This window comes from Xyrauchen texanus, chromosome 19, assembly GCF_025860055.1.
Source record: "Xyrauchen texanus isolate HMW12.3.18 chromosome 19, RBS_HiC_50CHRs, whole genome shotgun sequence".
Classification (NCBI taxonomy): Eukaryota; Metazoa; Chordata; class Actinopteri; order Cypriniformes; family Catostomidae; genus Xyrauchen; species Xyrauchen texanus.
This window is the reverse complement of record NC_068294.1, coordinates 27,410,942-27,436,989: the sequence shown is the minus strand read 5'-3', so window position 1 is coordinate 27,436,989 and position 26,048 is coordinate 27,410,942. Positions and strand designations below refer to the sequence as shown.

Below are 26,048 nucleotides of genomic sequence, written 5' to 3'. Positions count from 1 at the left end.
TCAACCATATACAGTTATACATGTACAGTAATTTTAATGGGTTCCTCATATTTGACAGAAAATCTACCCTACTTAAAAAGATGAAAGTAATTGAGATGCACCATAAACCATTTTAGTGTTCACTATATTACATCTTGATTTCATTTTTGTCCCAAGTCTAAAAAACGATTGTTCATATCAGATATCTCATAAAATGAACATCTTGAGACAAAATATGTTTATACAGGGAGCCTTGGTAGCTCAGTGAATATTGACGCCGACTACCACCCCTGGAATCATAAGTTGGAATCCAGGGCGGGATGAGTAACTCCTGCCAGGTCTCCTAACCAACCAAATTGGCCCAGTTTCTAGGGAGGGTACAGTCACATGGGGTAACATCCTCATGTTTGTGATTAGTGGTTCTGGCTCTCAATTGGGCATGTGGTAAATTGTGCATGGATCGTGGAGAATATCATGAGCCTCCACGTGCTGGAGTCTCCGCGGTGTCTTGCACAATGAGTCACGTGATAAGATGTGTGGATTGACAGTCTCAGAAGCGGAGGCAACTGAGACTTGTCCTCCACCACCCGGATTGAGGTGAGTACCCCCGCGAGGACCTACCAAGTAGTGGGAATTGTGCATTCCAAATTGAGGAGAAAAGGGGATCAAAATAAATAAATAAAATGATATGGTCTGACGAAAATGCTCTCTTAGTTTTGCACAGGAATACATTTTACAGCATAAATGTACAGGTAAAGAGTGTAATTTTGTGCAACAAGCATCACCAAACAGTCTTCCAGAGCACACCCCAAATCTGCCATTGGCTGGACAAACTGATAGTCCTGCCCCAAACTCACACCATTGGTCTTTGGCTAGGATTGGTCAGGATGCTAAAACAAACAGTGCAATGCTTTGTTAGCACCATAGTTAAAAAAACTGTGGGGGGGGGACCCTAATAAAAGCTTATAGTTGTCTCTGCACATTAGGGCTGGTTTAAAACATAGAATTCCAGATTATTTGCAATCTTCCTTTAAACAATCCTGACACTGATTCTTAAAAACCCAAGATCGATCTTTTATTTTAAAAAGTTTAATTACGTTTTGGTTGTGTTGACCAATATAGCTGTTAAATAAAGTGAAATGCACTGTTGGGTCCTGTTGTTATTTTCTAAAAAACATGAAGTTAGAAGGTACCCTGTCATTAGCTGAGAAAGAATTTCTTTCATATGTAATCCAAATGGATATTATAACTGAAATATGCCAAAATTAATCAGAATCTAAATCAAATAGTGTTGAAATCGAAAAAGCTTGGAAATCTGTATCGATACTCAGTCGCACTGCACATTTAGCTTGAATAGGAAGAAAAAAAAAAATTACATCACAAAAATTATGCAACCATGAAAGTGATTTTACAACAGAAATAATAAAAAAATTACAATATATGATTAAGTCAAAGGTGCACACAGTAATATGTTGAAGTAGGACTTCTAATGACACCTAGTGGCCTGGACGCTGCATCATACAAACATAGTATTTTTCAGTTATCAATTCCATTGTAGAAATGTACTATGCACAGTAAACCAGGATTAATTAAATCCATGAATTAAAATCTCCAATAACAGGGTAGTTACTAATATTAACAGATTCTATTCTGCTGACAATGTGATGCTGACATGGCTGCCCACATGAGGCACCCCAGCACATATTGAATAAAATAACTTTTATAAGGTTACTGATATGACTGAACTCTTGCTCTCACGAGTGGTCATGATTTTATACATATATTTTAAAATTTAAGTAAAACTTTTTTTAATGAGGAAAAAAGTGCATTAATGTATATCTGGTACCTCTTTGTTTTCTGTGCCAACTTTATCTTTATACATATTTTTTTAAATACAAATGGACAGAAGAATGTGCATCATGTCAACAACCCACATAGTGTGAAATTAAACATCTAAGATCTGCATGATGACGACAGTAAACTCCATTCTATCTCTAACAAGTGTGCTTTCTCTCATGTGGTTTGTGAAAAGGGCTTTTACTCTTTCAGGAAAACCAACATAAGGTTGTGATAACATATGTGTTATGCGTGTTCTATGTTTGTAGGTGTGTGTGTGTGTGTGTGTGTGTGTGTGTGTGAAATAGGGGAGGATAGGTGTGAACTGAAGATCATAGGAGTGTGAACATTCTTTCCATCCTAAACTAAGCTACGGCCAAACACACTACATATCCCTCACACACACAGCAGAACTCTGCAGAGCTTGGCTGAAAGAGACTGCACGACACAGTCGGGTTAGCCAACCAGAGTGCAGCATCTCCACTGCAGCAAACAACTTAAACACACACACGCGTTGGTGCAGCTATCCTTATGAGGACTCTTCATAGACATAATGATTTTTATACTGTACTAACAATGGATTCTATCCCCTAAACCTAACCATCCCCAAAATGTTCTGCATGATTTACATTTAAAACAAAAAACATTTAGTATGTTTAAGTGATTTGAAATATGGGGGCACGAGAAATGTCCTCATAAACCACATTTATACCATATACCCTTGTTATTACCAGTTTGTATCCTAAAAAGAATGTCATCATAAAGCACCCAAACCAGAGTGAGCGCACACACACACACACACACACACACACACACACACACACACACACACACACACACACACACACAGTGTATTGGTGCAAAAAATTCTGTTGGAAGTGTAAAGCCTGCAGGACTTCAGAAGTTGAAAGCCCATCTCAGGCCAACAGCACACCAGAGTTAATAACCCCCATCAACCTGATCAAAGCCTAACACACACACAATCTCTCAATGCAAACACCACAATATACTGAGCTGTGACTCAGTATAAGGCAGAACAATCCAAAACAACCCCTCTAAAATATCCACATGCACATACTGTATTTTTGGATTCTCATAAATGGCCACCATTCAAGCGACCTCCTGCCTAAAACACACACAAGCTGTTGCTTAACAGGCACAAGTTACAGCTTGCAGACCAACCCAAATACACTCATATCAAGCATCTTTCAAATTCTGCCCCACAGCCTAAGATAACATAACACGCAGTACCGTGAGAAAAATCCATGCGCATTTACAGTATGTGTGTGCGTATTAACACGAGAGCAGATCTTTCAATAGTGGCCCATCAAGCATTAAACACATCTCCTAGTTGCCAGGTGTCTGCTGACAGCTGTTTTGTGGTGGAAAAGAACAGGAAAAAAGGATGAGAAGAGAGGGCTTTTCCTGCTAACTCTCCTCACCTGCAGTAAAAAGTAACATTAAAGTGGTGTTCCGATTCACAAGGTCATCCGATTCCGATTCTTGCAATGTCATAAATTCAGATAGCACTTGAATCGTACAGATTAAGGGCTTCAGGTATGATGACATCATATACGTTTTTAAATAAGGACACTTCCACACCAATACCAAAAAATACCCTGTGAAGTCCACTTCAGGTGATTGGATCATGGCCTAAATTCAGCTTCACGGGAAGGCACATCTAAAAGGATAAAAAGCCCCAAGTAAAAAAAAAAAAAGGACTTGACCCTTGTGAATACTGCCCCTGGTTTCACTTGTGTCAAGTGTGAAAAGTGTAAAAGTTCTCGCTGCAGCACTCTTTCTTCTTTCACTCCGCCTGAGATGGACTCTCTACAGGAGTCAGGGTTGAGTCAGAGATTTGGTCAGCAAAAAGAGCTCTAATGAGGCTCGTAGCTCCAGCAGGTGATGGATGTTGTTGTGGCCAGTGGTCCCACACATCACTTTTTTTATTTAATATATTGATTACACCCCATCTGGATGGAGTCTACAGCAGCATCCCACATGATTATAAATATTAAGGGAGATGCTACCCTAAGTGCTGAGGACAGACGGTCCTGCGTTCTCCACCAGTTGGTTTCTCTCGAACACACACATATAAACAGTAGGATTCTATATAAATGGATCACTTTGTAACAGACAGCACCACTGATACAGTTCATCAGCGACTGTAATGAAATACAGTCACTTCTCTGATGAAGTGCTGCCTCTCCGTCGTTTTTACACTTACACAAAACACCTCCACCCATCACTGCCGAACCACCTCACCAGTTCCACTGCGTAGACGCAAAATGCATCCATTTAACCGGCACCTTGAGGGAGCCAATTCCCAAAGCTAACGCTGAACACATCAATTACCACCGAAACACTTTACAGAGGCAGGCATGCAACGTGTTTGTTTCTAAATTGCAACATATAGTCAGAGTAGACAACATATTTCATTGACTATGAATGATGAGGCTGTGAAGGACCAAAGTAAATTGTAATTGTGAATGTTGACTGTACAATTAGTTTGCACACATTTTGTGTACTGTTGATGAAGAACAACGATAAAGCTATCAAGAGAAATATACTTATTTAACAGGTTTATAAAAGGTGATAGGCTTGCATGACCAAACTACATTTCCTAACATTCACAGTGGAAACACTTGAATGATAAAATACACAAATACAGCATCAAATGTACACCTAATGTACATGTTTGATCTACATTTTAGTGCTTAATATACTTGCTTAATACACTCCCAAAAGGATGTGAATGTAAATCATTGTGTTTTTGCATTTGTTGATCTGTCTTCTGAATGCGGAATTTTGGAGAAAAGGTGGGGTGGTGGTCTTCTTGAGGGTATGGGTTTGGTCAAATTCAGTGGGGCTGGCCTTAGACCATCCACACTAATCCATTTTCATTTGAGAACGTTTTCAGTTTCCAAACGTTATCATTTTCCAGAGTATGTGGTAATGGAGAATGTTTTCGAAATGCTCCGTGTTGGAGGAAATTACAATTCCAGTTTGGATGGAGCGTAAATGTAGCAAAATCAACTACATCAAGGTACATAACAGTAAAACATTTTGAATTGACTCTGTTCCTTACAACCTCATTTCCATTGACTAACCGTGGTATCTGCAGGTTTGAGGGAATGAAAATATAAGATATTAAGACTTTTTAATTACAATTTTTAAAAATAATTTAAGTCCTTTCATGTAACAAAATGAAAAAATCATTTGTAGTCAATAAATAGCCTAGTCAACACAAAGTTGAACATTATTAATGGTGATTAGGGCTGGGTGAGATAAAACCAACCCGGATTTGAATTAATATAACCTTTTGATGATATTCAATATGGTCTTAAACTTAAGCTTTAATTTAAAGAATACCATGAATGACATTTAAGACCTTTTCTGTTATAAGGTGCTCTCAGTAATTTTTTCCTCATTAAAAAAAAAATGTAACCCTTAAAAATGGAATTGTAATTTTGCAATACAAGTAGTAAATCATGAACACGAACATTAAAACGAAGACTCCAGTCATATCAGAAAACTTATATGAGGCGTTTTATTCTACATGGAAAGGGTCCACACATGGGGGCTGCCATGTTAGAATCACATTAGCAGCCGAATACTACTCGCTTAATCTCAGTAACATTCCTATTATTTGACACTTTCACACATTGTTTAAAATAATCATGGCTGACTGCGAGAACTAAGTTCTACAATGGCATCTGAAAACTATTGATTTTAAATGATGCTGCATCCAAGCCACTAGGTGTCAGTTTAAGTCCAAGACGACACAATGACATAAGTTACTTTAAGACTTTTTACGGACTTAAATTTTGAAAACAGAATTGAAGAAATTTGAAAACCTTTTAAGGATGGGCAGATACACTGTTAACGTCTACTCTGACTAAGCCCACGTCCACACTAATACAGTTACCATTTCTAAACATCATCATTTGCCAAAGTACGTAGTAATAGAAAACATTTTTATGTCTTTGTTAAAATGTATTAGTGTGGATGTGGCCCAGTTTCAATACACAAACAACTCCTTTTTTTCCACAGTCTCTCTTTCTACTACATTTACTCAAGGTGATAAGCTAATATGCTCTTACTAACACACACTTCCACTCAGCTGAACATGGACGGCTTGTTATCGCAATCCCCTATCTGCGCTCACACGTACAGGTATTTGGAACATTCCAGCAGGATGTGTGTCAAAATGTGCATGTAAAATACAGAGATCCCCCTGTCCTCCTCCCATCCTCCTACAGTTTTCATCTACTCCTTCCCTCCCTCCAATCTCTCTTTTCCCCACCAGGACTCGACAAAGGCATGCAGTGCTATTTTTAGCACACTGGTGCTTTTTTAATAAGTCAGTGCCTATTTGTGGCTCAAAAGAACTACAGAGGGCTTCCTGCCTGCTGACGTCAGTATTGCTGTGCTGCAGAGGCGTACAGAGAGAGAGGGATAGAGAGTGTGCGCGTGTGTGAGAGAGAAAGAATGGGGGAACAAATAATTGAGGAAAAGAGGGTGTGAGGACAAGAAAATAAAAAAAAGACAGGAAAGGGGAAAAAGAAGATGGGGATATAGAAGGCAAAGAAACGGGCTAAAGAGATACATCGAGTAAGAGATGTGGTTCAGATTGTGGGCCTCAGGAGAATTGTGCAGCTCTATTTGGAGGCTGGTGATTTAAGAGCACGTCTTGTGTGACAGGCGCGCATATGTGAGTCTCCCTCGTGCTGCTATAATAGTGGGTTGCGCGGGCAGAGCTAGACAGAAAGGATAAGGAGCCCCTCCAGAGAAAAGCAGGATTAGTAGAGGCATGCAAGGCACATGCCAGCACCAGGCAAACACCAGGGGATCACTCTCTTAAACCCACACGCAGATCATGTAACAACATGGATATGCACAGTGCTGGGCAGAGTACTGATTACAAGTTACACTACAAAAAATGCAATCAGTAACTTAATCTCATATTACATTTTATGGTAATCTAACCAGATTGCTTTTGGATTACTCTCAACCAAATTTTTTTTTATGTCACATGCATTTGAGTAGGATAAACAATTTAACATTAAAGTACAAAGAGGAAGAAAATGTATTCCATTCTTTGTTACTAACAAACAGAACATCACAAAAAGAGCTTGTGTTGTTTTTTTTTTTGTTTGTTTTTTTGTTTGCTAAGGTTACATTTTTTTTTTACAAAAATTTAAAAGTGCATTAAACATTACATGAATGAAATAAATATTAAATCTAACAGCAATGACAGTGCATGGACAAAGTTTATAATTCAAAACACAGAGACATCAAGTTAATTTTAAGTGCATAAAACAATAGCAGCATTTTGAACATTAATGACCAAAAATTCAACATAAAACAATCATAAAATTTATGAAAATTAATTACCATAAAATCAACAGCAACAACGTTGCCTAGGTCAAAGCTTTCACCTAAAAACATGCTTAACCCTTACTGCTTACTGATTTCCCAAAGCTGAGGATTTTAAGGATAAAGCAAGATATTATCTTTTGAACAGCAAGAATATTCTAAAAGAGCAGAATATTCTAAATCAGCAGAGATCTATAGTCACACAAGGAAAAATTGTATCAAGTTTTTTGTCAAGTTTCATGCAGTGGACTCCAATGCTCAAGCAACAACAGTAGAGCAATGGGCTTGGTTCCATATTGCAGCATATTTTGCAGTTGATCTATTGTGTAACCTGTGGGCAGGACCCTTAAAGATGGTATCCACTAGATCCTTTAATGCAACTAACCACAAAGTGTGAGCTGCACACAATGAAGTAGTAATAATATATATATATATATTTATTTATTTATTTATTTATTAGGGCTGCACGATTTGGGGAAAATGTCATATTGTGATTATTGAGGCTAATATTGCAATTGCGATATAATAAACAAATGGTAACATGAGTCAACTTGCTTGGTTATCAAGGAAAATGCACAAATAGATTACTGATAATGCTGAAATGTGTATTTCTCAACTCAAACATACAAACTAGCAAAAGCAACAACTATAAATGCAGTGTTTTCAAATAAAAATAATTTTTACAAAATTAAATAATAACATCTTTGCATTACTGCAAACATATTATTTTCTCAATATTACACCTAAATGAAATAGAACAATAAATAAGAACATACAAATTTTCATGAAAATAAGATTGTCCAAACAAACTGACATTTAATCAGGATGTAACATGTACTTTCTATAAACTCTTTTGAAAAGGAAACCGGATATAAAAGTGTGGTTCACTCAAACCACTAAAACTGTTGTTGTTGTTGCCGTTGTGTTTTTTTTTTGTTTTTTTTAAATGACCAACTGGTATTTCCAAATCCTCTTTCTAAAAAGTTCTACTTATCGCTGGTACCTCTTGTCCAGTGTGTGGATCATTTTCTGATATCCCACTTTGCTAACGGTGCATCATGTCTCTTGATATCTCTGTGAAGACTTGTAGCGTGACACTCGCAAACACATCTGTAAATGTGCTTTGTTTGGCTTACTGGGCTTTTTAATGTAGTTTTAGTCAATGTAAACTGTTAACATTTTAGCCATATTGATATTTTAGCCACTGAACACTGTTGACATTTTAGCCATAAGAGTATTATTGATAAGCATTAGTCGATCTTGTCTATTCAACACACAGACACACACACATATACAGTGGGTACGGAAAGTATTCAGACCCCCTTAAATTTTTCACTCTGTTATATTGCAGCCATTTGCTAAAATCATTTAAGTTCATTTTTTTTCCTCATTATTGTACACACAGCACCCCATATTGACAGAAAAACACAGAATTGTTGACATTTTTGCACATTTATAAAAAAGAAAAACTGAAATCTCACATGGTCAGAATTTAGCGTAAACAGAATGAGAACATGGATCCATCATGCCTTGTTACCACTGTGCAGGCTGGTGGTGGTGGTGTAATGGTGTGGGGGATGTTTTCTTGGCACACTTTAGGCCCCTTAGTGCCAATTGGGCATCGTTTAAATGCCACGGCCTACCTGAGCATTGTTTCTGACCATGTCCATCCCTTTATGGCCACCATGTACCCATCCTCTGATGGCTACTTCCAGCAGGATAATGCACCATGTCACAAAGCTCGAATCATTTCAAATTGGTTTCTTGAACATGACAATGAGTTCACTGTACTAAAACGGCCCCCACAGTCACCAGATCTCAACCCAATAGAGCATCTTTGGGATGTGGTGGAACGGGAGCTTCGTGCCCTGGATGTGCATCCCACAAATCTCCATCAACTGCAAGATGCTATCCTATCAATATGGGCCAACATTTCTAAAGAATGCTTTCAGCACCTTGTTGAATCAATGTATTTTATATATATATAAAATACACACACACACTTTATTGTTGTTGTCATTTTAGTGTTATTTTTCACATACGATCTTATCATGATGATCTCATCAATGATTCTACACGTTGCAAGCTGCAGACAGCGGGGGTGAGAGACGAGCGTCTCCGTGTTAGAGTGTGCATCAAACGGAACTTTAAATCTCTCCCGGTCTCGACTCCCGCTTAGATTGAATCTTTTCCACGACTGGTTGAAGTGGCTCTGACTGCACCGAGAATGACAGTTTTGGAGTTTGTGTTTATTTACATGGCACACTCCCGTATTATATGAACTTTAAGGATGAAATAAAGATATATCGCCAAGCTATGATCTGTGTTATTTTTTTCTGGCCACCACTTCAGTGTCGGTCTGCTCTGTGTCCATCTTCACCTGATTTCCACACTGAACAACTGAAACTAACATGACCACACGTGGCACTCCCTAAACTGAGACTGACTGGTCATCTTTTTATTAGCGGTGTAGAAAATGGGCAAACATGCACATATTTATTTAAAATAATCGCAGCATTTTGCCGTCATATAATCGCACAGGCTGACATCGCGATTGTGATTTGATTAATCGTGCAGCACTAATATATATATACACACACACACATGTTTTTTTTTTTAAACATATCTAGTTCATTTTAAGTGCATTAAGCAATATAAACATTACATGAACAAACAGCAATTGCTAGGTCAAAGCTAACAGCTCAAAACTCTGACATGCTTACTTTTAACCCTTACTACTTCGTAATAGTCAATCACCTATTCCTTAGATGAAGTGCATATGTTTCTGTTGTAACGTAAAAGGAGCACAGAGTCAAAATGTCTATTTTAAAAGACTATTTCATTTCAGGGTAAGAAAATTATGATATTGCAGTGTTTCCCACAGAATTTAGTGAGACTGTGGTGGGTGGACCTCACAACCTCTGGAGGACCAGAGGCATGCTCCCCCTTAAGAATCTATTGTACATTTTAAAGTTAAATGCATCAGTCTGGTGCATTTTGAGAGAAAAATTAAGAGACAGGCTCTGTGAAGAACTCTTGTAAACTATTTTGTGCACAGTGGTAGTAGTAATATAATCATAAACACATTGGTTGTACAGATATGAATCATGACACGGAAAAATTCACCCCCACAAAGCATGGTGAACGAGACGAGTTTAATCCAGTTCAATAACTGAACCTACTCCGACATACTGCCCCTTTCTCTGCTCTCAAAATCCCCTGCTGCCCCTATGGGAAGTACCTGCCCTTCTGCACCTATCTGAATGTCTATCCCTCTATGATAGTCAGCTGAGGCTGTCTCTCCTGCTGCCTTTTCTGTCTCTTCTGCTTCCTGGAGAAGCTGTCTCTTCTGATACAAAGAAACAAGTAACGTTAAAATTACATAATTTAGCTAATGTAAGATTAACGTTAATTACCAATGACAACTTCAGCAGCAATGTTATCTATTTGCTGTCAAACATTAATAATGATAAAGTTGTGTTTGGACTAGGTAATAACTGCAGTGGATACTGTAATGTTAGTTAACGTTACTTGCAGGCCCGGTTCCAGATCAAAATCAGCGAGGTGCTTCTGAAAATGTAAAAGTGGAAATGTATTGTATTTACATTTTTTTTTTATATAAATTAAAACATGTTTAAATGCTACTAAAACAACATAAAAAAAATTATTCATGTACAAAACATTTATTGCTTAGTTTTTTTTTGCTGCAAATGACAGCAAAATGCTGTGTCTGTAGATCAGGACATACTAATTTGCTAAATCATACATGTTTATAAGTTTTGTTGCAGCATTGCAGGGATTTTTGCAAGTTTGCTGGGATTCAAGGAAATCTGCTTGCAAATTTACAGTATTAGTATTAAATAATCAATTGAGCAGGGATGTGCAATTATTTTGGTATGGGGCCACATCAACCGTTAAATCAGACCTGTGCAATTTACGGCCCATGGGATGGATCCTGCCCTCCATAAGTTTAATGTGGCCTGCAGCTCATTTATCCTAAAATAGTTTTTTTCACTGAATATTTTATTTATCTTACACTGGGACCTAACATGCCTCAACAAGCGTTGAACATGCTCAGGGTTGCCAGAGAAGAGACGCCCCCAATTTGAGATTTATACTTGTGCAAATTGTAAATATACCGGTAACGTTCTACTTATATGGTGCAACCTGGCAACCATGTACGCAAGTGTACTACTCTTTCCCCTTTGAACAAACTTATCTCTAGAGCAATATTCTACAAAGAAAAAGTTTTATACGACCACTCTGTGTCCATTCTTGAGTCTGCTTGTGATGTTTGGTGCAACAGAGTTAGCAGGTAAACCTCAGTGAAGAAATTAAATACAAAAGTAGATCTCGGAATCATTGAAACATTCATGATATATCGACCCGCGGGCAGTAAATTGCCCTGGTCTGCAACTGAGGGTGCTTTAAGGTTTGTTTGAAGGTGCCGACTGACTGGTAGTGAGAGATGCTTTGCCGAAGCAACAACAAAAAACGCTATGTTAGAGATCTTTTATGTTCTTATGAGTAAATTTTATTTCGGTTCATTATGAAACCGTGGCGGGACAAATTCCCACCACAGTCTAGGTAATTAATGGGAAACACTGTGTTGATATAAAAATTATCAATAAATTATAACAAGTTACTGCCATTGCCTTGTTAATATGTAATAATGTAATCTATAAAAAAAAAGTAATTAATCCCATTGAGTATTTTAAAATGTAACTTAATCCAAATATAGGTACTTGATTTTTGTAATCTTATTAAGTAATCCAGGTTACATGTAATCCATTGCATAGCATGAGCACTCCTCTTGCACTTTATAGCAACAAAACTATGTGCTCACCATCAATCATCTATTACCCATTATTAAATACACACACATCACTAATTGGCATTAGCAGTTTACACGGTTGTGACGAGGAGGAGGGCGTGGCCGGGCTGTGATGGAGCACGATATGTGCTGAATCAGCAGATCAGTGGATGAGCGAGATAAGGGGCAGCTGGAGTAGCTGGTTGCATTTGTGTCTATTCGTTTCTGTTGTGCTTTATCATTAAACGATTTGTTTACTACTGTTCAGCCGGTTCCCACCTCCTCCTTGCCCAAACTTTACCTGTTAAGTGGTGGCGAAACTTGGAAGGGAGGAGGAATGTGCTGTCATGGAGTCCTCGCCTCAGCGACTCCTCCATCCCCAGGCAGACGGACAAAGCAAGGACTCCATGACAGCGCATCCCTCCTCCCTCTAAGGTTTCGAGGACAGGCGAGGAGGAGACAGGAACAGGCTGAACAGTAAACATTAACTTTAAATTATATAAATTAACTTAAAACCAACATAAACATGCAGCGAAGCCATGTGTTGCTCTCCCTCTCTCGAACTGGTGTCTCCAGCTGCCCCTTATCTCACTCTCCCGCTGATCAGATAATTCAGCGCCGGCCGAGCAGGCCCAGCTCTACGGGGGTACAAAGCACCCTCAATTGCAGACCAGGGCAAACTACTGCCCGCGGGTCGATTTATCATGAACGTTTTTTATTAGATCTTTAAATTTATCTTTTGACCTATTGCACATCCACAAGCTTTTAATATGCTCCGGGTTGCCAGATAATAGATGCAACACCCAAATCAGAGATTTATACTTGCACAAATTGGAAATATTTTACCTCATGTCATACTTAATTTGTGCAATCTGGCAACCATGCATGCGAGTGCACACACTTTCTCCTCTTTGGAAAAAAAAACATTAAAGTGCTCAATAGTGCAATATTATGCTAAAAGAAAAGTGTGATGCAGCCAGTCAATTTGTGAGGCTGCATGTGCTGCTTAGTGCCAAGTCTGTGAGCAAACCTTTTCAGTGATGAAATTTAGTAAAATCCCAATGGATTTTCACATCATTCACATGGAGGGGACACGCAACAAATCCAAGTGAGAGAGGAAAATGTTTGTTCTTTGTGTTATTTGTGTTATTTGTAAAATGCAAAGTCCCTCACATACGTTTGTGAATGTTACACTGGCAGTAATCATTTATCAGTGTCACGCAGCCCGTTTTATTCAGTTGTATGCTGAATGGAATGCCAAACAAACCATTGACGAGACTAACATCATGACCCAAGAACGTGCAAACAGGTTGATGATGTTCTGAGAATAAATCAAATGTGTCAACTTTGCAGCCAACATTAAAATAAGCTTTTAAAATCTATCATTTCCGAATATTTTATTTTATTATTAAACCAGACTCCTGATGTACTGTTAAATGTAATACTAAATTACCACTGCATTGAAGTATGGTAACATAAACAATAACTATAATCAGAATTCAGTTTTACTAACATTTGATCAAATGTAGCATCAAAACTTCAAGCAATCGCAGAATGGTCCCATCAGTATACACTTTAGAAAACTGGCTCATTCATTGAGTGCATGAGTGCACTACTACTTCTGGGCTTAAAAGATGTAACTATGCATAACCTTTTATCTCCTCTCGTCCATGTGCATAACTTTTTATCTCCTCTCGTCCATGTGCCAATTAACAGCTGACGTGGACCCTGTACCAATGCAATTGCATACCTCTGTTCAATTGAATATGTAAGTCTAATTCTGTAAATTGGAAAGTAGATTTCCTTGAATCCCATAAAACACACAAAAATCCCTGCAGTTTGTGAACAAACAATTGATGTATCAAAACGTATAAACGTGCATGATTGTGCAAAACAGTATGTCCTAAACTGCAGGCGCTTTGCTGTCATTTTCAGTGAAAAATAAAAACGGGATTTAAACATGATTTAATATATTTTTATTTTATTTTATTATAATTACGTTACACCTCCACTTTATACAGAGCACCCCCACTATTTTCAGAAGCACCCTCAGTGATTTTGATCTGGAACCGGGCCTGCAGCCATGCTCCATCACGGCCCGGCCTCCTCCTCGACACAACGGTCTCGTTCTCCAGTTTTAGTAAGGTTGTCTAAATGTGCTTTTATGCAGAGCAAAGGTTTCCCTGTCTCTATGTCTTTCTCTCTCTGCCATTATCACAGGCCAAATTACATCAGATCAACACGGGGCAGAACCATCCAGGCTATGAGTTGCACAAAAACATCAGCCACACACAGACAACTAGCGCATGCGCACACAAACACATTTGATTTTCTATAACAGGGCTCCAGACTGTGACTAAAATGGTTGTATATGGCGTTTTTCACCCATTCTGTTTCTGACGAGCTCGCTGCACCACCCGCAAAATGACTCTTTTAAACCGGATTTTTTTTCATGAATCACCCTAACTAAGGGTTTGAACTCAGGGTCTCAGGTTAGCAGTTTCAATCAGATTCACTTTCAGCATACAGTGAGCTCACAACTGGGAGTGCAGACATTTCAAAATAAGAGTCCAGTGTGTATTTTAGGCTTCAGTATAATTAAGTCCTGTACTGTTTTTTTTTTTCTTCTGGTAATTATTGATTGGGAATAGAGTAGCACAATAAACTGCATCTGGGATTTCATTCAATTTGCACTCTTGTAGTCTCTGAGCCATTTGGCATGCATATATATATATATATATATATCAATTGCACCAAAATGCACCAGGGAATGCAAACTTCTCTTCTCAACTATATACTGTAGCTATAATGTTTATTAAACCTCTGATTAATAGGTTATCAGCAGTCTTCTGCTTTCCATCTTGTTTCTGAACGGCAAACTAAATCGAGCAGATCTGTGATTTGGCAACTGAAAACAGCCATTAAGCTCCTTAATGTTTTAGTTTAGGAGCCAATGTATGATGTTGATGATTTTTCTTTGACTTCTGCCTCAGGCATTTTTAATTAAGACATTTATTATTATATTAGATTTTTTTCTGCTTAATGAAAAACATTTGTAGTATGTTTTCCTCATGTGGACAGTTGGCTGGCACCCACAATGTAGGTGATTTCTAGTTATTTTCCCCACAATGTAGGCAAAACCTGAACCACATATACAGTTTACTTTTCTGGGGATGGTGAATGACTGACCAAAAACATTCACTTACCTGCACCAAGAATATGATGAGGAAGTAAAAATTAGCTATTCTTCTAAACTGCTCGAATAAGTTCTTTGGCAGGAAGTTCCACACTGTGTACTGAGAAAGCAAAAAAAAAAAAAAACCCTGTTAAACAGTAACAAGTAAAAACAAGTTGTCAAACAATGACCAAAACAAATTTAAATTAGTTAAAAAGACATTTTCACAAACATTTCCAGTGTCAAGCTGGTGCTACCCATTCCATGTGGCAACGGCTTTTCAGAAGTGGCCAAAAAGGCTGAAATGCAGACAGTAGAAGTGCACTAGTCTGAGGGTAGCTGACTCATGTTCAACATCAAGATTTTAGGTTAAAATGCATATGCTCTGTAAAATTGTATTGGGAAATGCTATTCTGAGATGCGGGTTGGCGCCGTTTTGGCGGCACGAGGGGGACTATACATATATACACACACACACACACACACACACACACACATTTATTAGGGCTGTCAATCGCAAAAAAAAATGTAATCGAATTACGTTGTGTTTCCGATTAATTAATCGCGAATACAAATATTTGCTGAGAAAGCCCCTCATATAACAATAATTCAATATATAATGATGAAATAATTATACATAGTTATCTTTAAAAATATATATATATAAATATATATAATAAAACAATATTCAGATAATTAAAATGTATTACATTTTTGTGGCAGAGGAGTTAACCATTGATAAGACAATACAAAAAGCGGCTTTAGAATACAATGTATTGTTTATTACCATATTATTGATCATAAGCCAATCATTGGCATACAGTTCACAGAAATCCATTTCACAAGTGAATTTGTCAATCAGTTCCAGATTTATTATGAGGGCTTGGATAAGGACCTGCATCAGACATTTTTTTTTTTTTTTTTTTAAGAAACAAGCCAGGGGTATACATACTACACAATACTACAGATACATTTTACAAAAATGCCACAACATTATATTCATTACATAGTGCAATGGTTTTCAATGCTTTGGAGTTGTTGGAGGTACAAAGAATATTTAAATAATATTTCAAGTCTTTACAAAAAAGTGCAAATAGGGGCTTTATAGACATAAATTTACACTTATGTATTAAAAACTTGGCAAGACAAATAAACCGATTAATCAGAAAATATGAACTTAAGTTATCAAAACTGTGAAAACCAAATAAAACGTCTTTTATAAAGCAAAGAAAAACTAGTTAAAATAGAAGTATGTCCAAACAAACAACATTTTCTCCAAAATACTACAGCGTGGACACATTCCCAATAAAGTGAGGGTCAGATTCATCTACAGCATTACAGAAGGAGCAAAGTGGATCTATTTCAGGGAGCATGTTTCTTAAATAAAGATTGACTGGGTAAGAACGGTGAAACAGTTTAAAGGACACCTCCTTAACCTAGTTGGTAATTAAATATTTGTAGTTTGAGGTAAAGACCATACGACCTGCGTCAGACATGCTTGTGTCGCGTCATAAAAGTAAAATGTTAAGGTCGCTGTGTCAAGTTAAATATAGTTTAATACTCAATCTTTAAACACATCTTGAGATCCTTTAGTTCACATTTGCTCTCCTTCAAGTGTTTTGAAAGCAAGAACTTAACGCACGTTTGTGATGTGTGTCCGCAGACGGGTTGTTAATGTTTTGTTCACTGTAATAAACTGTGTGTTGCTCACACAGCTGAAATTTCACTTACTGCCCTCTGGAGTAAACAGGTGGTACTACAAGCTTGAATTTCCCAGGAAAGCATTGCGATTAAATGCGTAAAAAAAATGTACGCGTTATTTTTTTGAAAAATTAAAAAATAAAAAAGCACGTTATTAACGCGTTAAATTGACAGCCCTAATAAATAAAATATATATATATATATATATATATATATATATATATATATATATATATATATATATATATATATATATATATATATATATATATATATACACACACACAAAAAACATGTTTTATTTACACAGACATCACTGCGCAAATCTGTGGATTTGTGAGGCAGAAACAGCAGCAGTAAGTTTAACAGCCGCTTCTCCCAGCCGACACTGTGACATGCACAGCAAGATGCTCATAAGTTAGGAGTCATAAATATAAAAAAAAAAGCTTATTCAAAAAAATGACCAAGAAATCAACAATTACTTAAGACTTATAATTTATCTGCTTTTGACTTCAAAAATGTAAACAGCTTTGAGAACAACACTTGCACACATTTTATAAGCCGGTAATAACTTCGGTAAAGTTTACATGCAAAGTGAAAAAATTATGTGTGCCGATTGATTTTTGCTTAAGCAACAAAATAATATTGGATTATGTACATTGTGAAAAATTGTGGGTTCATATTAGTTTTTCTCAACAATCAAACTAAAATCAATGCAGTGCTGTTGTTTAAGTTACTAAGAGTTCTGCTTTCATTGCCAAATATCAGACACTTTTGTGGCATTTATGATTAAAAGACACTTATGTCGAATCCTTGAATAAGTTTGAGCGAAACATTTGTGGGTGCTCGTATCATATTGCATCGTATCGTGAGGCTATGCATTGTATCGTATCGTGAAATTTGTGTATCGTTACATGCCTAGGCACTGCCCACCTATTACATTTATTTAAGATCTATTCATGTTTTAACTGTTTAATGGAGATATAAAACATTTTATGCAGATACAAAACCAATACTAGGCTTAAATATATCGTAATACTAAACATAATATATCGTAATCAGGGAAGGCGGCAAGAACAATGATTTTACTTTGTCAAATAGAGACAAACAGTTTTGAATAATGACATAGAAAGCCCAACTTGGCAACATCCATCTATCTATCTCATCCATTTTATCTTAAGTAGGTTTGCAGTGTGATCTCGGCAGATTAAACTTTTTTTTATTTCAAAGTGTGCTTTCTTTCCCTTCAATCTCGCATACTCCGCTCAGTGTCTGTTACGAGAAGGTTTGTGTAATATGAGACGATCACATTGGGTATTAATATAGTAATGACAATAATTCCATAATCAATGCATTTAATTATAATTTTTTTAAATCGATGCACCGTGATGCATCAGTGCATTTTCACACCCCTAAACACAACTATATAATTGATTAACAAGGGTTAATAAAGTGAGAAAGGGCAATTGCAGCACCTGAAATAGGATAAAAGGAAATATAACCACTTTCAACAGTATAAGGATGGCCTGAGGTGAAAGGAAAAAACTAGATTCAAGGGATGACACTGAGAAAAGGTTAAATGGGGTGCGAGTAGGAAGATGCAAAGCAGATGCTTAAGAAGAGTAAACATCTTAGTTAAGGTAATTAAAGTGTATTTAGAGCATCATGGCAACAATTGGTCACCCGATAACACAGCACAACCACAGGCACCTCTAATAATCCATTGTCTCTCTCTACCTCCATATTTGCTTTACAAATCCCCATCCTATCTTAGAACACTCTTACACTAATCAACTGAATAAGGAGATATTCAAGAAGCCTAACAATTTTAAAGCGGGGCAGACTCAACCACCCTGAACATGTTAATTGCAGCTATGTATTTATCAACCGGATCTCACACTCGACATGCATGTTGCAACACCCGATCCGGTTGATAATTGGCAAATTAGGGTGTTTCGGTGGGTGGGAGGGGCTCTTGTAAGAAAGCATGTGAGAATAGGATTTACAGACATTTTTAAAGGGAGAGTGATGACAATAGAGAGAATAGAAAGGAATGTCTGGGCCAAGACACAGAGGGGGACTCCAACAGTCTCTTCACACCTGGAGGAACAGGTGGCAGAACACCATGGCTTGTGGAGCATGCTGCAGACATACTTTCCACAGTTGCCATGGAATTGAACAAAACACTTGCTAATTACAAGATAAAGAAAATTACAAGTACTGGGAAGGCAATTGTAGTGAGCCAGCAAAACCCTAATGCTATGACAGGGGTAAAAAAATAAGGCCAGTATTTAAAATTGTTATAACCTGGTGACATAACACATAGGGGAAATTTCGGTGCTATTTTAAACTACCTATTTTTGAAGTGTTAGAAGTATATACAGTACTGTGCAAAAGTCTTAGGCACATAAGATGTTTCACAAAAAGATTTGTCTTATGGTTAATTAATATCTTCAGCTTTAGTGTTTCAATGGGAAATATAAAATGTTTGACTCCCAAACATTACTTTTGCAAATATAATAGAAGGACAGGGAGCTCTGCAACATATGTCATGGCCCACAAAGAACCCCCCACTTCACATTGCGACAGTCTGGGATTACATGAAGAGACAGAAGCCATTGAGACAGCCTAAATAGACAGAAGAATGGTGGTGAATTCTCCAAGCTTGGAACATCCTATCAGCCAACAATCAAGTGTCAAGGTGTACCTAGGGTAATTGTTGCTGTTTTGAAGGCTAAGGTGGTCACACTAAATATTGATTTAGCTTTAATTTATGTTTACTGGACTTTGTATGACATTAATTGATCAATAAAAACTATTTATACCATTATTTTTGAAGATATAATCACTATGCAACATTTTTCACAAGTTCCTAAAACTTTTGCACAGCACTGTATATATTTTTTTTATTAAATACTAAAGTGTATAATATCTGCACCACTCACGTGACCAAACGGAATAGGAAAAATTATGATTAAATGGCACTAAAAATGCTTTTAAACTCGTCTCCCCAACATTCGCCGACCTTCCACTGATCGGAGAAAACGGATGGTCCTAAGGCTGGGCGATATGGCTAAAAAAATCTCTATATTTTTCAGCCTACTGACAATATTCAATATATGTCTTGATAATTATATATTTGCTCTGAAATGGTTGAAAAGGGATTTTTTACGTCAGAGGAACCATAATTTCATCCAAACAGCCATTGTAGCAAAGTAGATTCAATTTACTTAAAGGCATTGAATAAAAATATATTTTAAAATAATGGAGGCAAGTTTTCGCAGTTTTTCACTAAATGAACACAAGGGAGAATGAGATCTAATAATTTTCATTGATACAGTATGTACATTTATATTTCACATACAATGATACATAGTAGCTTAATAAAAAGCATCATATACCTTTATACATTTGTACCATTTTATATCGTTAATATTTGATATAATCGCCAACCCCTAGACGGTCACACACCAAACCATTCCATTGGTTGAGTCAATGTCGCAATGCCGGGACAGTCAAACAAACAGACCAATGTTTTGTAACACCACACAGTTTCATCCCATAAATGCCTGATTACAATAAAGCCGAAGTTAAGCAACGGCTCACTTTTAGATTTGTGATGTGATGTAATGTAATCGACAGAAGTTACCTTGGAGGACACAATCCTGTTGTCACAGAATTTGGAGGGAATGAAGACCTCGGTATCCGGACATTTCCGATGTCCTACATAGATTGTCCTGCTGTCCACTCTCCTCTCATCTCCTCCACACTACACAGACACATCAGGAGCAAAAGAGGGAGAGAGAGATCACTCAATATGAACCAACCCTTCTTCACATTAACAACAAAAAATATCACAAATCTGACAGTGAAATGTACACCTTTTTTTCATTGTGGTTATCATGTAGTATGGTCTAAATGTGTGTTAAAAAAGTAAAAAGTAAAATTAGTTGGCTAAATATTGAAACAAGCTAACTGTATTGTGCACAACCGAAAGTTGACATCTAAATTAACTCTTGACATGTTTTTGAATAGTGCTTTTTACAATAGCTCCTGTTCCAAATCATCTCTATTAAAGAATAAAGCCTCACAAATCCCCTAGTGAGCAAGCCAAAGGTGACAGTGGCAAGAAAAATCTTAAGTAGAGGAAGGAATATTGGAGAAAAAAAAAAAACAGCTGGGAAAGCTACCCTCTACAGGCTGGCAGATTTTTAAACATTTATACATACAGCCTACTTGCATGCGTAATGCATACATCCAACTTGCAAACATGCATGCTGTGTACAAGCATTAAATTATAAAATTTTCAGACCAAGGTGTGGAAAATCCAAAACATCTGACAGAAAAACAACAACAAAGATCTGAACGTGTTTTAACACAGCTCCAAATTTAATGAGACACAGCCAAGTATACCAAAGATCAGGTGGGATCAAGTCTGTTCAAGTGTGGACCGGCATGTTTATTTTCCAGTTGTAGGATCTCTCTATTAGAACTGAATGCAATCTTGTAATTTCTTGGTGTTTTACTAGATAGCCACATGGGGTCAGATGACATGTGGTCATTCTCACACAACACAGTGAATATAGGGGTGTAGTGTGAAATAACAGACAAGTGGTCGAGTACACAGTAATATAGTCACTGTACAAAACAGTATTTCCTGCACTGCTATTCAGTGGCGATGCAGTACTGTTATTAACACTACAGCACCACAGCACAAAGAATTATCATATTCCCAAGTTCTGCGCTTGCAGTTTGAATTGAATGTTTTAGATAAAAAAAACTAGGTAGGTTACCATAACAAATAGACAATAAATGTATATAGCAAAGCCTTTATATAGCATTGTCCTTGCTTGCGGGATGCAAAACCAAACACCAGTGTAGTACAATCCACAAAAACATTACCCTGAAGATCTGGTTCTTCTTAACGAGTTAAGTCTCACAAACTCTTATCAGATTGAATAAGTTAAATTACTCATCAGCTGAATTGATCAGAACAGTTACTGAATTAAAATATGAGTCACTTACTGATTGGTTGCTTATTTGATAATTGTGTAGTAAAGGATACACATTATTGGTCAGCAAATCTGAAAAATCACAAAAACATTTTTTTTTACAAACATAGTATTGTTTTGTTTAGCATGCGAATAGGACCAATTATGGGGTTGACGGAGTGTGGTTGGGACACTCCCGCTACAAAAAGGGTCAGGTCTGTGCATTTCCTCTGTGGTTGAGTTCTTTGTATCCCAGAACATTCCTGTAGTGTGAAAAGTGCAACAACTTAACTCTGAGCAGTGCGAGTGTAGAATTGCCAGAGGAAACCTTGGCTCAAAACACACATGGATGATTGACAGTCAGGAAGCCAGATTTCTAAAAGCATTTCCTTTTGTGGCCTATGGTCAACATCGGATTGGATGGATTATGGTTTGCATGGGGCGCTGCGTGCATGTGTTTTCATACACCCCCGAGATCAAGAGATAAAAGTGGCAGTTAAGATTACTCAACCCCTTTCTTTCTCGTGCTCTCTCTCCCTCTCTGAGGGCTTCGATGAAGACAACACATGCTGTCACCATGTCTCTGCTTTCAGCACCACACTCCACTCTTCCACCCACTCTCTACCCTCCCCAGGGATAGTGCGAGGGGCACTACTATAACTGTGAGTGTGAATAATTCAAAAAGCATAAAAAAATAATATGAGGGTCTAAAGCAGGGGTCGTAACCGTAGGCACGAGTGGTAATCATTGGCACGAAAGCAATTGCGAGAGAGGGGACTGTATTATTTTGTTGTGTTTTTCAGAAATGTTGGAGTTCCTCACACCTGTATGACAATCTTCCTCAAAAAACCCTTCTTCATAGTCACGCAACCAATTTTATATAGTTACAGTATGAGCTGAATTGGAAGGCAAATACTACAGTATATTTTCACAGGACAAAAGAAACTATTCACGCATTGCGTGGTGCAGGTCAAACTGGCTGGCGCTGCACTTTCAGTAGGTCCCATAAATAAACAGGTCCGCTTTGCATTAGTTGCACTGTGTGGTTGATAGCCCACTTTATGATAAGTTCAATATGTAAATGTTTGCTTTCAAAATACTGGGGTGATTCTCACAGAACCTGTCAAGCAAATGTCTTGATCATATTTCACCCCAAATCAATAAAAAAATATGAAATTATATTTTGCATAAAGAAAATTAAACCATTTAGAACAATTAAGATTTTTTACATTGCGACATTTGGACACTTAAGCACATTGCTTTTCCCATTGTTTTCAATGGTGATTCTCATTACAGTGACATAAAAAAAATTTAAATTTTTACTACATACAGATGCTGTTGTACAATGTATATATTTGCTTCTTTCGCCCCAGTTTGGAATGCCTAATTCCAAATATGCTCTAGATCCTCGTGGTGGCGTAGTGACTCGCCTCAATCTAGGTGGTGGAGGACGGATCTCAGTTGCCTCTGTTTCTGAGACAGTCAATCCGCATCTGATCACGTGGCTTGTTGAGCCTGTTACCGCTGTAGTATCTTTACTTGCCAGGCCTCAATTTTTTTTTAATTAAAATAAACAAAAATGAAAAGCAGTACCAACAGAGTACTACGATGCAAATTATGTAAATACTTGACAACAGCGGTAATGAGAACACCAAGATGACCATCTTTTTCATATTGCAGTTAGGAGAATGGGGGGTGTAAAATATGCATAACTGTCATGAAAATAATATCCATGTTAAAAAAAAACTTTTTACATTTACAAAATATCATTTCTAATTTGCTTCTTTTGACTTTTGCGTAAAATAAAACCTGGAATTTTTTTATAGGTTTTGCGTCAAATCACCCACTGTAAATTTACTATCAAAAGGGCAGTCAATCTAAGATGTTAATGTATTGTAATGTCCCAGAAAAAAAAGGGGTCATTCACACAGGGGATGGGTATTGCACAGTGATAAAAAAAGCATGCCAATAAAAAACGCATTCCATCAGAGTAGCTCAGGTCAGCTGCTCCACACCTCCACCCTGTCAGGTAGAGGGCGTCAGGGTGTCAGTTGTGCTGTCACAACCTGTCTGGACAAATTTGACTTCTCACCGACAGGCTCACATAGCTGGAGTGGACTTACGGTGTGTATCAGATAACACCCTGATCCTGTGCCATTGCATATCTGCCCAAATCGCTCACATCAGTGCATTCATCACCTGAGAACTCCATCACAACGCATCAGTATTCGTCAGTGGTAAGAGATAACACACGACCCCGAGTCAGGCCCTGAGGAACAAGAGGCTTGTGCATATCAACTGCAAACTAGATTCAAATCTGCATACAAGTCACTCTCATCCACATCCCCACTTTGAGTAAGAAACAGTGTTTTAAAACATTCAGCGACTGTTTCTACCCCTTTCATCTGCCTCATCTTCTTGTCTCCCACTGGATCTGCCCTCAATTCAGCTTCTTCAGAAAACACACGTGGCGACTCAATCTGGATATTCTGGAAGAGCCTGGGATTACGTAAGGTACTGTGAAGCGTGACGGCTCTTCACACATCAGCATGGTGTGTTTCTGGTCCCGGATGAAGCAGGCTGGTCTAAACAGAGCGGGGAGGGGCAGGTGTGAGGTGGAAGAAATGGAACAGGTTCCAAATGCCACACCGTGTAAAGGAACACAGCCCAGGGCTTACAAAAAGCAAGCAAATAGAAGCAGAGCAGTGTAACATTAAAACAGAATTACAAGGGTATCAGGACTGTGAAAAGTGTACGCTTTTGTGTGAGGGCTGTCGTTTCAGCATTTCATGGAAAGGTCAAAATACTAATATATATATATATATATATATATATATATATATATATATATATATATATATATATATATATATATATATATATTACCGATTCCGTAACATGCTTTGGGTTAGATGCTTGCTCAGATACGGTCTCTTCAGTTGATTATTTATATATCAAACAAGCTCTGACAAAATATAAATAAACGTCTTGCAATATATAAATAGAGAGGCATACAATAACTAAAAACTGTGCAAAATGCAAAAGTTCAGTTCTGATAGTGATTAAATATTGTGTGGAGTTAGGAGTGCAGGTCAGTAAGCTAACCTCTTCCCTATCTTACCTCTCTTCACCCGTTTGTCTCTCACTGGGAGTCATTAACCACAAGACAAACACTACAGCATGGCCTCAAGGTTACCTAATAAGTAAACACTCACAGACCTTGGTACAAATCTTAGTTACTCAATACCACCAGAGTGCTAAAGCAGCATGATTTTGGAAAATTTTTAGAGCAGACCTAGGCAGTTTTTCAAAGAGAATATAAAATCATAGCCAAAAAAGAAACAGGACATCACACAAAGGAAGGCAGTGTAAGAGGGGAAAAAAACAGAGGGGACAGGAAAGATAAGACTAGTGCCATTGAATGAGTTTTGATTCTGAAGGAAGTCCCATAATGTTGGTCAAAATGTAAGGGCCCATTAAATTTTTGCGCCGCTCAATGCTGGTGATTCTCTTTTTACAACCGCATAATCAAGGCCAAACAATGCACTAACGTAAAGAAAGAAATGATGGAATTATGTTTACCACACTGTCAAGAGTTACCTCACATAGTAATAGCCACAATAACTGTTAAGCAGGGGAGTTCCTGAAAATATTTTAGCCTATACCAGGGGTTCACTCAACTGGTGGGTTGCGACTCAAAAATCGTTCACGTGGCTATGTGTAGCATAGCGGGGGAAAAATGCTAAATATAAAATGCAACTAACCATATCTAATTGGTTGCACAGTTGGTATAGCAAAACAATGAGGCTGTTAAAAGGAAGCAAAACAATGAGGCTAATAAACTGTTAAAAAGGAAGGAGAAAATGCTTCCCATTTTTTGTAGCTGACATCACAGGTTGTGCAACAAATGAAACCTGCTTGGTAGAAACTAGACAAATTCGGCAGATGCCTAACATGCACAGGTTGCGTGACATGCCTTTATCAATGAAAAGCATAAACAAACCTATGCAAGGTAAAATAAAATATGAATGCATGTATTACGTGTCAACTTGCAATGAGAACATCCATGTTTGTGATACGACAATGCCTTTTGAGCGGTGAGCTATTATTAGCTGCCGAGAGCATGAATCTAAATTAATGCATAAATCTACTGGCCCTCTATTAAATGAAACCA

General features: G+C 37.5%; 1 protein-coding gene across 4 annotated transcripts in view; it reads right to left on the bottom strand.

Annotated features, from left to right (window-relative positions):
- Nucleotides 1-26,048, bottom strand: part of LOC127659646 (phospholipid-transporting ATPase 11C-like) — a 99,500-nt gene that overhangs the window by 36,272 nt on the left and 37,180 nt on the right. For all 4 annotated transcript variants that reach the window (XM_052149556.1, XM_052149555.1, XM_052149557.1 and 1 more), the window contains exons 2-3: nucleotides 20,533-20,652; nucleotides 15,214-15,303 (exon numbers count right to left, since the gene is read on the bottom strand). In XM_052149556.1, coding sequence (XP_052005516.1) covers nucleotides 15,214-15,303; nucleotides 20,533-20,652 — 210 coding nt within the window. The remainder of the gene's footprint in view (nucleotides 1-15,213; nucleotides 15,304-20,532; nucleotides 20,653-26,048) is intronic.